Source organism: Tamandua tetradactyla, chromosome 1, assembly GCF_023851605.1.
Source record: "Tamandua tetradactyla isolate mTamTet1 chromosome 1, mTamTet1.pri, whole genome shotgun sequence".
Taxonomy (NCBI): Eukaryota; Metazoa; Chordata; class Mammalia; order Pilosa; family Myrmecophagidae; genus Tamandua; species Tamandua tetradactyla.
The window spans coordinates 95,275,852-95,290,216 of NC_135327.1; the positions used below are offsets into that span (position 1 = coordinate 95,275,852).

A 14,365-nucleotide genomic window follows, 5' to 3' on the forward strand; every position below is an offset into this window, starting at 1 on the left:
CATCAGAGAACTTCATCAAGAAAGTAGAAAGACAGCCTACACAATGGGAGACAATATTTGGAAACGACATATCAGATAAAGGTCTAGTATCCAGAATTTATAAAGAGATTATTCAACTCAACAACAAAAAGACAGCCAACCCAATTACAAAATGGGAAAAAGACTTAAACAGACACCTACCAGAAGAAGAAATACGGATGGCCAAGAGGCACATGAAGAGATGCTCAATGTCCCTGGCCATTAGAGAAATGCAAATCAAAACCACAATGAGATATCATCTCACACCCACCAGAATGGCCATTATCAACAAAACAGAAAATGACAAGTGCTGGAGAGGATGCGGAGAAAGAGGCACACTTATCCACTGTTGGTGGGAATGTCAAAGGGTGCAACCACTGTGGAAGGCAGTTTGGCGGTTCCTCAAAAAGCTGAATATAGAATTGCCATACGACCCAGCAATACCATTGCTAGGTATCTACTCAAAGGACTTAAGGGCAAAGACACAAACGGACATTTGCACACCAATGTTTATAGCAGCGTTATTTACAATTGCAAAGAGATGGAAACAGCCAAAATCTCCATCAACAGAAGAGTGGCTAAACAAACTGTGGTATATACATACGATGGAATATTATGCAGCTTTAAGACAAGATAAACTTATGAACCATGTAATAACATGGATGGACCTAGAGAATATTATGCTGAGTGAATCCAGCCAAAAACTAAAGGACAAATACTGTATGGTCCCACTGATGTGAACGGACATTTGAGAATAAACTTGAAATATGTCATTGGTAACAGAGTTCAGCAGGAGTTAGAAACAGGGTAAGACAATGGGTAATTGAAGCTGAAGGGATACAGACTGTCCAACAGGACTAGATACAAAAACTCAAAAATGGACAGCACAATAATACCTAATTGTAAAGTAATCATGTTAAAATACTGAATGAAGCTGCATCTGAGCTATAGGGTTTTTTTTTGTTTTTGTTTGCTTGTTGGTTTGTTTGTTGTTGTTGTTTTTTACTATTACTACTACTTTTATTTCTTTTCTTTATATTAACATTTTATATTTTTTTCTGTTGTCTTGCTAGTTCCTCTAAACCGATGCAAATGTACTAAGAAACAATGATCATGCATCTATGTGATGATGTTAAGAATTACTGAGTGCATATGTAGAATGGTATGATTTCTAAATGTTGTGTTAATTTCTTTTTTTTTTCTTTCCGTTAATAAAAAAAAAAAAAAGCACAGTGAGGAAAATTTTGTTCTTATATTATTCAAAATACAGTGTTCTGGTGCATAAAAAAAAAAAAAAAAGTAAAAAGACAATCTACAGAATAGGGGGAAATATTTGCAAATCAGATATCTGATGAAGACATATTTAGAATATATGAAGAACTCATTACAATCAATAAGATACAAAGCAATTTAAAAATAGACGAAAGCTATGAGGTGACATACAAAGAAGATATTAATGTTCACTAAGAAAATGAAAAGATGCTGAATATCGTTAGCCATCAAGGAAATGGAAATCAAACCACAATAAAATACCATTTTACACTGAGAGGATGACAGTTATCAAAACAGATAACGGGGTGCAAGAGTAGTTCAGTGGTAGAATCCTAGCCTGCCATGTGGTAGAGACCTGGGTTCAATTCCTGGTCCATGCACTTCCCAAAAAACAACAAATTAGCAAAACAAAGAAAAAAATAACAAAAAAAAATTCAACAAATGGTGCTGCAATAATGGGATACTCACATGGAAAAATAATGAAATGTGACTCCAGCATACAGTATACCAAAAAAGTCAGATAACAAAAAGTATTGGCAATAATGTAGAAAAATTGGAACCCTATAATGCTACTGGGAATATAAAATGGTAAAGATGCTTTAGTAAACAATCTGGCAATTTCTCAAAAGATTAAACATACAGTTACCATACAAAAGCCACCAACTGCATTCCTAGGTATACTATCAAAGAGAAATGAAAACCTACGTCCACACAAAAACTTATACTCAAAAGTTCATAGTGGTATTCTTCATAGTAGCCAAAAAGTGGGGAGGAAACCATGGGTCTATCAACTGATGAACAGACAAAATGTGGTGTATCCAGACAATGGAATATTATTCAGCCATAAAAAGGAATGAAGAATTGTTACATTTGGTACATACTACAACATGCATGAACTCTGAAAAGATGAGAAGTATAAGAAGCAAGTCCTCAAAGACCACACAGTGTATGATTCCATTTATATGACTATTCAGAATAGGCAAATTCCACAGAGACAGAAAATAGACTAAGGGTTGCCTACTAGGCCAGAGTGGGGTGGGGGAGGCACTGGGAATGGGAATGGCATGGTGGCTAAAGGGTACGTGGTGGTTTGTTTTGTTTGTTTTGCTTTTAAGTAATAAAAATATTCCAAAATTGATGGTGGTGATAGCGGCACATCTCTTATCAATATACTAAACAGCTGAATCATATACTGTAAATGGGTGAATTTTATGGCATGTGAATTATATCTCTATAAAGCTGTTACCAAAAAAGGTCAATTTTTAAGATGATCTGAATTTCAAATAATGTAGTAGGCAGAAATTAAAAACAAAAGTTTATCTTTAAAATAATCAGAAATATCTAAACAATCACTACTATATAAAAGGTATCATACTATCTGATACAGAAAAGGAAAAATTCAGCATTAAGAGCCACCAAGTTCCAGTTAGAAATAAACATGTATAAAAAATAAATAAAAATATAATAGCAAATAATTTATTTAAACTGTTTGATGAAGTCCAATTTATCTATTTATTTCCTTTGTTGTTTGTACTTACCCAACAAACCATGGCTTATCCAAGGTCAGGAAGATTTACCCCTATGTTTCCTTCTAATAATTTTACAGTTTTAGCTCTTATATTTAGGTCATTAAACCAATTTGGGTTAATTTTGGTGTACAGTGAGAATTGGGGTCTAGCCTCATCTTTTGCATGTGGATATCCAATTGCCCCAGCACTATTTGTTTAAGAGACTATTCTTTCCTCACTGAATTATTTTGTCATCCTGTCAAAAAGAACCGACTGTAATTATGTGTACTTTTATAAACAGAAAATACACTGGTTATATTCAAAATAATAACATTTTAAAGATAAGACATCTTATGAAAAATGGCAAAATTTGAGGAATGCAAACTCAAATGATGCACCACAACAAATGGGAAATATGCCTTGAGTAGTGGTCCTGAACAATTTGGGGTCAAAGACGCCTTGAGAATCACAAATCATTCTGAGAAAAAAAATCTGAAAAAGTACCAGAAAAAAAAAAATCATACCAGCAAAAATTGTTTGTCTTCAGTTTTTGGAGTCCACGGTAAAGATTCATATGGAAAGTTGTAAACAGACACACATTAGTAGAACGTGTTAAGTCTCAGTACTTCAGAGATAAAGGAGAGGGAAAAGAAGGAATAAAATCACTCTAGGTATATGGAAAACATTGAATAAAAGGCATGAAAACAGGGCAGTGCAACGGTGGCTTAGTGGCAGAATTCTCGCCTGCCATGCCTGAGACCTGGGTTCAATTCCCAGTGCCTGCCCATGCAAAAAAAAAAAAAAAAAGGCATGAAAATAACTGGAAGGCATCCGGGATGTGTGCTCAGGAACAGAAAGTATCCAAGCCTTGAGCAATGGGGTTAGAATGTTTAGACCAGTACCTCCCAAATATTAACAAGGACTTTGTCAAAATGCAATCTGATTCTCCGTAGTTCTGAAGTGGGCCAGGGATTATGCCTTTCTAAAAGCAAGGGCTTTTCTATAGTTCTTAAAACTTGATCAGGGTGCCCAAGGGCAACAGCAAATTCACAGGGGTATCATAGGATCTTTTTTTTTTTCTTTTTTGCATGGGCAGGCACCGGGAATCGAACCTGGGTCTCCGGCTTGGCAGGTGAGAACTCTGCCTGCTGAGCCACAAGGCCCACGCTAGTATTTTTAATTTCCTATAGAAACACAGAAATACTCAACATTTGCCAGATATCAGGTAAACAACTAGCTCAAAACACCTAACAGTTTCAACATTAGATAATGCTACCTTCCTTTCAAATGACATCATATCTTTGAGAAGCAGTTGCTACAATACAAAGTAAGTGCCGTGTGGAAATCATTATGAAACGGGAAATGAGGGTGGCTTGTTGGATTCCAAGGTCTGAAAAGCTGTACAGGAGCCAAAAGATATACACATCACATTAGTAACTAATAATTTATGAACAAAACAAAAATATTAGTTTTCCTTTCAATTTCTGTGTATTAGTTTTTCAAGTGGCTATTAAAGTTGCTAGGACATGAACACTTATTAAAAGTAAGCATTAGGTATTTCTTTAGGCTTAGAGATGCTATGAAAAAATTACTGAGACACTAAAGGGTGCCATGAACTACGAAAGTTTGGGAACCTCTGACTTAGTGTATCTGATATTGGTTGTCCATAGCTTCTAGAGTCAATCTGATGAGACTCAAATCCTGACTCTACTCTTACAGCTGTGTGATTTTGGGAACACTAAACTCCCTGTGTCTGTTTCGTCCACTACAAAACAGAGAAAACAGTATCTCATAGGACTACTAAGAGGAACAAATGAGTCAACATATCTAAAGAGTTTAGCATTTGCTGGCAAACAGAACTATAAAGGTATTCCCTACCATCACTATCATCATAATTAGATGTTGCAATTATTGCTATTGTCCTTAAGAGGTTAAAAGGAGTTAAAAAGGCTCTTAATATGATACAGCTTCTGGTGCAGAAGGCTCGTGTAGGCACTGGAGCAGGCTGAAAGCAAGCTGCCTTAACAATGACTCATATGCTGGGTTCTATGCAGTTAATCACTCCCAGGGAAGCAAAACAGAAAAGGAACAGGTAAACTCAAATTTGCTTTCCATATTCAAGCTAAAATTACATAGAAAAATATTTCATTTGCAACGATTTTTGTTGTTGTAATGACAAAAATTTTAAAAAAGTTCTGAATGTACATAAAAATTAGTTTCTGTCTGTGAAATATCTTCTGATGGCAGAACACAATTACCCAAGGTATGCAATATTGAGAGTCATTCCATCTCATTACCAAATCTAAGCATGTCAGCAAATGAACACAAGTCTAACACTACCTCTCATGGGTTTGCAGAAGGGCAAAGTACACAGATCAGAAAGAATATTCTGCTAATTAAACTGAAACAGATGACTACAGAAGAGAAAAGCTTGTCACGTGTAACATCTGTGCCAAGAATGATCAGATTAAATATGCAAAATGTGAGGTAAAGGTGTGAAAAAGCAGTAAGATGATACTCTAGACCTTAAACAGGCTACAAAAGCTCTGACAGTTTTCCTAATTATTCCCAGTAATGGACATAGGAGGCCAAAAGGCAGGCGAGAGAAATACATTTTTCTCCATTATGGATGTTGAGCACTAGGGCTAAAATCATGCCTGTCTGAACACTGATAAGTTTCTGCAAAGGTTAATAGCAATTAAATGTAGCAAACTAGATTTAAATGAGAAACAGGTCATGATACCACTGTACTTGCAAAGAGCAAAATAAAGCATTTCTTTTAAAAATTTCACTTTGATGCACAGGAAACCCAAAAAGAGATGCCATAAGGAAAAGTACATATTTATTAAATAGTCGAGAAATCTCTTAAATGACATCCTACACAAACTGATTCAATTATCATCAGTATTGTAAATAAGAAATGCTACATAAACACTGAAGATATCTAAAAGAATGTTTTTGGAAAAAGAATTTATATGATACATATACTTTCTTTCTTTTTCAGGCTAATCATGAGCCCACTTAAAAATGCAAGTAGGTTAGGTTAGAAATGCTAAAATGAAAAGATGGATAATGAAGAGTCATACTGTTATTAACTCTTTGCTTACTCCAGTCTAGTATATCTCTATTCAAAAGAATATAGTAAATTACTTAGTGGTAATTAAGATTAAACTATGTGATAACGACAATATTCTGGAATCATTCTCTGAACTTAATTACTTTACTTTAGTACAAATATTGAAGTGTTAACTCTGAAGCATATCAATGTCTTGTTTTTCAAATGTAAATACAAGCACGATTTTTCAAAAATCAAGTAAGCAAGCAATCATGTGCACACACAAATACACATGGTCCCCCCCTCCCCAACACATACTTTTAATTATCTACATGGATCAAAAAATAAAAGGGACAGGCTCAGAAAATGGAAACTTAATTTACTTTGCTATCCTCAGGATCTTCTAAACCATCAGGCCGACTAAGGTTTCGAGCAGGCTGGCTGCAGACAACATTGTCTCCCAGCCCCCATGAGGGTATTCTAACAGGTGGCCTTTGGATTTCATCTGGGTAAAAGGCACCATCTGCTCCATCTGAAATAAAAATTTTTGGAAGAATAGTACCAGAAACAGGATATTAAAATTAGCATTTCTAAGTACAGAGAGAATGAACAGGATATAAAGAAAACGATTTGGCACATAAAAAAGCAGAAGTTTACATTTTTAACTCAAGTGATTTTAAAAACTGAGAACTACAGGCAATAAGCAAAAGACTACTGATTATGGAGCATCATTTCTGGATGACGCCAGTTATAGTGTTAAATATTAAAACTTCATATTATGCAAACAGGTAATATTTCTATTAGCGCTGACTGTACCAGCAGTTCTCTAATCCCACTAAAAAATAAACAAGAAAATTCCAGATTGAATTATCCAAACCAAAAATATTTTATTAACTACCTCGAATTTCATGTGTTGCATAAGGATTACCATATTGCAGAACTGGTGGTTGATTTGGCATTGCAGGAACATGACTACTTTGCTCTGAGCATGTGGTAAGATACTGTGAGACCTGCTGAGGATTCTGGGAATTCTGACTTTCCAATTTCCTTTCTGCATGATTTTCTAGACTCTGTTTAAGTTCCTAAAATTAGCAAAAACAAAGGTGAATAGAGAAAGCAATCAAATATTTTAGAAGAATGGTAGCATTAAACATTCAGCCATAATATATAATGATAAAATTACTTCCCTAGTACGTTTCCAGTACACAGTTAGAAAGGCTGGCTCTCAACTTCTCATAAATGCCCTTTCCACAAATATAACAAAATCAGAAAGTAGGATAAAGCCAATGTATTTTCAAATGTATTTGTGCCAAGAAAGTACACTTTTTATTGAGTTAATTTAGGGGACACTGTGAATGTCTTACAACTTTGGCTATTAATAAAACAAAATTTTTAAAATAACTAGATGCTTCATTCATAAATTCCAACAAACGTTTAAGAAATTTTAAAAAAATTACCAATTCTGCAAAAGCTCTTTTAGGAAAGAGAAGAAGAAACACTTCCTAACTCATTTTACAAGACAGTAAAATGAGTTTGCTTTTTGGTATTCTGATACCAAAAGCAAACAAAGACATCATAAGAAAACTAAAGACCAACATCTCTATGAATTTTGATGCAAAAAATCCTTAACATGTTAGCAAATCAAATCCAAACATGTTAAAAAAGAAGAATACATAATGACCTGGTGGGATTATCATAAAATGCAAAGTCAGTTGAACTTCCAAAAATCAACTAATATAATTTCACCATGTTAATAGAAAAAAGGAGAAAAACTGTAGGATCATTTTAGAAGATGTAGAAGAAACATTTTACAAAAGTCAACGTCATTCATGATTTCTCTTAAAATATCAGTAAACCACAAATAAAAAAGGAACTTCCTTAACCTGTTAAAGGGCATCTACAAATAGCCTCAGCTACCCTTATTAATGGTGAAAGACAAATGATTCTACTTAAGATCAGTAACAATGCAAGGGTGTCTGCTATCACCACTTCTATTCAACATTGGACTAGAGATTCTAGCCTATTAATTAAGACCACATTAAGATTAAGGAAGACATTTGAGAAATGAAGAAGTAAAACTGTCTTTATTACACAAAATATGATCACATATGTAGAAAATCCTAAAGAATTTATAAAAGCTAGGAAAATGTGTGAACTTAGTAAGGCTGCAAAAAACAAATTCAATATACAAAACATTTTATTTCTTTAAATCAGAACAATGGAAAAATTAAGTTTTAATACATTCCATTTACAGTAGCAGTAAATAAAATATTTAGGAATAAATTTTTTAAAGATATGCAAGGCCAGTACACTAAAAACAATGAAACAGTGCTAAGAAGTTAAAGATACAGCCTAAACAAGTGGAGAGGTACACCATGCTCATGGATTAGAAAACAATATTTTTAATTATTTCTCCTCAAACTGATTTATAAATTCAATGCAATTAATAAAACCCTAGCAGGTTTCTGAATAAATTAATTGATTCTAAAATGTATATAGAAATGCAAAGGTCCAAGAATAGTTCATTTTTAAAAAGCAAACAAAGGGTGGAGGAGTTAGAACACCTGACTCTAAGATTTATAAAGCTACAGAAATCAAGGTAATAGTACTAGAACAAGGATAAACGCAGATGAAGAGCAGGCAAACTTTTTCCATAAAGGGCAGATGCCCTACAGTCTCTATTGCAACTACTCAAATCTGCTTCTGCCACTCCAGTCAAAGATATCAGGTTAACAAACAGGCATGGATATGTGCTAATAAAACTTTTATTTAAAAAACAGGTTAATGGGTGCATGGTTGGTTCAGTGGTAGAATGCCCGCCTTCCATGTGGGAGACCTGGGTTCCTTCCATGGACCATGCACCATAAAAAAAGAAAAAAAAAACAAAAACCAGGCTATGGGCCGGATTTGGCTTGCAGGCCCATGTCAGTGACCTCTGACATAAATAAATAAAACAGGAGAGAGAGTCCAGAAACAGACCAAGACTTATATAGTTAATTGATTTTCAACAAAGATGCAAAAGTAATCAATGAACGAAAAGGATGATCCTTCCAACAAATGGTGCTGAAAAACTGGGTATCTCTATGCAAATATAAGCAAATGAATTTCAACTACATATCATTACATACAAATTAAAAATTACTTAAAATAGACTACAGATATAAAGGTAAGATCTAAATTTATAAATCTTCCGGAAGAAAAAAACAGGAGAAAATCTTTGTAATGTTGGGCTATGAAAAAATTTCTTAAGATAGGACACAAATAGCAAGAGAATTAATAGTAATAAATTGGACTACTTCAAAATTTTAGCTTTTGCTCCTTAAAAGAAAATATTCTAAAAATGAAAAGGCAAAATACAGATTAAGAGAAAATATTTAAAATACATCTGACAAAGGAACTGTATGTAAAATATATAAGTAACTCTTACAATCAAATATAACCAAAGACAACAAAGCCCCCATCCCCCCAAAATAGGTAAAAGATCTGAACAGACAATTCACAAAGGAATATATATACAAATGGCCTGTAAGCACATGAAAAGATGCTCAGATCACTAGTCATCAGGGAAATTAAAATTAAAACCACAATGAGAGAACAATAAACACCCACTAGGATGACTAAAATTAAAAAGACAATACCAAGTGGTAATGAAGATATGGAACAACGGGATAGCTCATACACTGCTAGTGGGAACTAAAAATGGTACAGCCACTTTGGAAAACAATTGGGCTGTTTCTTAAAAACATACACTTACCATATAAGCCAGCAATTCCACTCCTAGGTATCTACTCAAGAAAAATGAAAACATATGTCCACAAAAAAACTTGTATGAGAATGTTCATAGCAGCATTATTTATAATAGGAGAACACCAGAAATAATCCAAAAGCCCACCAATTGGTAAACATTAATGCCCATCAACCAGTGCATGGGTAAATTCTGCATTATTCCATTTCTTTGAAAAGCTAGAAAAAGCAAAAGTTACATAGTGATAGAAAGACTGATAATTATTTGGGAATGGGGATAAAAGGAAGGGATTAACTGCACATGAGCATGAACAAACTTTGGAGTGAAGGAAATGTTCTACAGCTTGAGTGTAAAGGAGTATATCTCCTCAAATCCCCATTTCATATAAGATGGGTGATTTTCTTAAACATAAATTGCATCTCTATAAAGATGCTTTTTTTTTTTAATCAACCAGAGATATTTTTAAGAAAGGATATAAGGGTGAAAATTTAATCTATAAAATTCAACTGGTGTTACTGATTGTCATCCTTTGGGAGTAGAGATGAAGACTCTCTGTTAATGGATTTTTACCTGTTTAAGATTCTAAAATGAAGAAACTGACCTTAGAATAGAATAAGTCATCGTCACCAAGAGCAGAACTTATTAACATTGTGACATTGCAAAGAAATTTAGATTTGAGAAGAGATGTGGAAATTAAAAGTTCTTCCTAAGCAAATCAGTCTGTTTTACAACAGTCATTCAAGATATTCAGTAGGATGTTATCTATGATACAGCAGGCACTTACTATACTAGGAAATGGAGATACAAAGACTTTCACATGAATTTCTTTGCAAGGAATTTCATCTAACAGAAGAAAGAACTCTAAATAAAAAATTACAATTAGTTGTGATAGGTGGGCTGTCAGAGAGAGGAATTTAAAAATGCAACGCACTAAAATGGAAACAGTTTGGAAACAATATACCAAAGCTTCCTCATACAGAACAGCTGTTTGTGCTAGATTTTAAAGGACGTCCGTCAGGGTACCAAAAAGCTTTGGATAGAGAAAAGAAAGATGAAGAATACAGAAGACACAAGAATATGTTTTGGGATGGCAAGCAGCAGGTAATATGGCTGTGAAGTGGATTAAATAGGGAAGAAGGGCAGGGGAAGTGACCCTAAGCCTAACAAAAAATTCTTTTTGGTGTGTGCACTCTGTATATCTAGCCCTCACACAGGTTACTGCCTGTGTGAAAACAGCCAATGAAAACTGCAGCTCATTAATCCCTTATTAACATAACCAAATGAAGAAGGGCTCTTTTAAGTCCTTATAAAATACCCAACTTTAGAGGGCCTCTCCTCCTTTGGAGAACACCTGTGCTCACCCTCTTCAAGCATGTACTTTCGTTATGCATTAAAGTTTGAATTCTTTCCTGGGGCTGAGTCAAGAACTTTCATAGTGTCAGCCCTTGGTCAAGGCTGCCACTTCTCCAAAAACTTCCAGAGCTCTCCAGCATCACAGCTAAACACAGGATGCATATCAAGAATAGGAGATGCAGCTGGAGGTTGGTAGGAGGCCAGATGTATCAAATCTATGTCACAGAGCTTACTACAACAGGCCTTTTACAGTTCCTTAATCAGATTATTCTGGCAAAAATATATTGGATATAACTAGAAACTGGAAGTAAATAAGTAAGGAGGAGGCAGTATGGTGGACTGGAGTCAGACTAGCCTGGATTTAATCATCAACTCTAGCAATAGTAACCCTGAGGAACTTATTCTCTCCAATCCTCGGAAGACTATTGAGAAATGAGGGATGTGTTTAGAAAATAGCAGGCACTCAATAGTCTTGTTCTACAAATTACTGGACAAGTTAAGGATTTTTGACTCAAAAATCCCAGAGGTGCTGCTGCAGCAACTACGAATTGTGAAAATGACAATGTGAACAGAGAAAAAAGGAGGTCAAATTCAAGAAATATTCAAAGGATGACTCAACAGAAAAAGGGCGCAAAAGGACTGAAAGAATCAAAGAAGGTAAAATACCTTTATAAAAGTTTAAGAAAACTAATTTAAGAGGAATATGATTAAATCTTCAGTAAGCAAACTATAAACTATTTACATGGAGTCAAGGACTGCACCAAAGGATTATGTATCCAGCAGTAAAGTAACTCTGTAGAGAGTGCCAACTTAATAAAGAGTACTCTTATTTAATATTCCTCTTTCTACCATCAAAGATACAATAAACCCTCTACAAAGAGGATACAGGGTAAGAACAAGAGCAGCAACAGCCACTTTGATTCCTCATGAGGGAAACTAAAAGAGAGTAGAGGGGGAAAGACAGACAATAGGGACATTAACAAGATAGCAGGTTTCTTAAATTTACACTCAAAGATGTACCCCTCCCAAATAAAAGTTCATGTTTATAATTAAGGAACTCCATGAATTTAGCCAGATAAAGAAATTTACATATTTTCGCTTTTAATTGAAATTTAGCATTTTCTTCCATTATGAATGTAAGTCAAAGAAAAACAATAGTAACAGTGGCAGCACCTGCAACTTTGTCACCAACAGAAATCATAGATACATTCATTTCACATTACAGTCATCGCTTACATCTCAAAACATCCTTTATATTGATTACTACTTTGAGAAAGTATGGTAATGATCAGGCATGCTATTCAATCTTATTTAATATTTTAATATATGAGCACATATATGCTACAGTTACAACAAATTTGTTTTAATATTTTAAAAACAAATTGGTTTCTTTTATAATTCTAAATATGTTGTTTTAAGCATTCAAAGTCATTACGCTGAAAATAGATCTCACCAAACTGTCCAAAGGTCCTTCATACAAAAAATGGTCAAAAGTTCCTGAAGGATCTTTCCCCTACCTACAAATACATGCATAACATAAAATGTGACTGTTACCTAAGCAAAATAATACTAACCACTGGTTTACACTCTTCCTAAAAGAAAAAGCAACCACAATTTAAGAAACAGATTTTGTCAGTAGTAATTCTCTAATTTTAGTATCAGCTCCAGGGCACAAAAGTTTATTAACTGGTTGCCTTTGCGAGAGTGCCTAATTCTTTTTTCTTCTTCAGGGCCCAATGTGGCTCTCAATAGCCTGGTTCTACAAATTACTTGACAAGTTAAGGGTGTCTCTGGTACTCCCACTTTTAAATATGAGAAATAACATTCCTTTTATCTGCCACATGGGGAAACTGTGAGAATAAAGGAGAACAGACATTAATGTTTTGAATTACTTAAAACAAAACTATGTGAACAAGTTGTTCAAGGTCTTATATACAATTATAAAAACATTTACCCTTTCAGCAATACCAATAACTTTATCACCAATAAAAATCACAGATATATTCATTTCATACTACACCCTCAAAGTTCTGCAGAAAAAGGAAACAATGGTAATACTATACATGACTTTAACAAAATCAGCTCTCCTGGATCATCATTACATAATCATCCATGCCAGTGGGATAGCATTTCATTAGAAACACCTTCCATTATCATTCATTTAAATATATATATTTCCAGTTTCAGATGGAAAATAGATGATGTGGAAATATGAAATGATTCAGAAAAATCTATAGTTAGATTATTTTGTCAACATGCAAGAATGTCTGAAGTTAACATTTTAAATAGTTTTAATTTTCTCTGGCAATAGTTAAAGTATTTGCCAAAATATTTATCATTATTTGTTATGTTTCTTTTGCTTTAAAAATAATTTTCTTTACTCTTCTCTTTGCAAATTTCTAATGCAGAATATTTTAAATAGCATAAAGATAAAACAATATATAACTCCAAATCGCAGTTTTAGAGTGATATGAAAAAATAAACACTTTACGATATCAACTTTCTAAATAAACTGAAATCAGTAGGGTTTTTAATCTTTAGAAATAAACCAAATTACTTCATACTACTAAAAATTATTTCCAAAACCAAATTATATATTTTAAATACTAGGGAGTTAGTTATAAAAAAAAAGTTACAAGTTATTCTGTTTATTCACTTATTCGTTCAACAAATATTTACTGAACATCTGCACGTGTCAACGTTCTAGGTATTGGAGATTCAGGAGTAAATAAGAAACAAAAATCCCTGCTGTCGTGGGCCTTGCATTCTAGAGGTGAAGACAGATAATAAAATAGTAAAATATGTATTTTGTTAGATGGTCATAAATGCTATGCAGAAGAAAAGTTGTAAGAGGCATAAAGCGTACTGGGAGGGGTTGCAATTTTAAATAGATCAGCCAGGAACGGTCTCAATAAAAAATAACATTTATATCAAGATACAAAAGAGGCGAGGGAGCAAGTCATGTGAATATCTGGTAGTTGTGTGAAATACTGGTAGACAGGTTAAATCAGAAAATAATAGTAAGAATGCATATGCACTCAAAAACCTGGATTTAGTTCCCAAGGCCATCATGCGACTTTGGGCAAATTGCTTCTCTTTTTTAAGCCACAGTTTCCTCATGTGGAAAGAATGTAAATATTATGTAAAAAAAAAAAAAAAAGTCAAAATGTTGCTATGAGGATCAAATTATTAGGAATCAATTTATTCCACTGAAGCGACTCAAAACAAACACAATCCAAACAGAACAGCTCAGCTGAGTAACACATGTGATTTATTCACTCAATTAATACTTACTGATCACTTGCTACAATCCAGGCACTGTGTTTGGATCTAAGTTTCAGTGGTAAACAAAACAGACCTAATACCCTAATTGTGGAGGTGTAGGGTAGGGGTGTTAAATGACAACAAAGCTGC

General features: G+C 34.0%; 1 protein-coding gene across 3 annotated transcripts in view; it reads right to left on the reverse strand.

Moving 5' to 3' along the window:
* The window catches only part of TAX1BP1 (Tax1 binding protein 1), a 120,455-nt gene that overhangs the window by 10,756 nt on the left and 95,334 nt on the right, over window positions 1-14,365 (reverse strand). The window contains exons 15-16 of one of the 3 annotated variants that reach the window (XM_077120979.1): window positions 6,782-6,935; window positions 6,237-6,385 (exon numbers count right to left, since the gene is read on the reverse strand). The exons of 1 other annotated variant lie outside the window; for it this stretch is intronic. In XM_077120979.1, coding sequence (XP_076977094.1) covers window positions 6,237-6,385; window positions 6,782-6,935 — 303 coding nt within the window. Of the gene's footprint in view, window positions 1-6,236; window positions 6,386-6,751; window positions 6,936-14,365 lie in introns of all 3 variants that reach the window. One more of the 3 variants, XM_077120969.1, reaches the window with a different exon arrangement.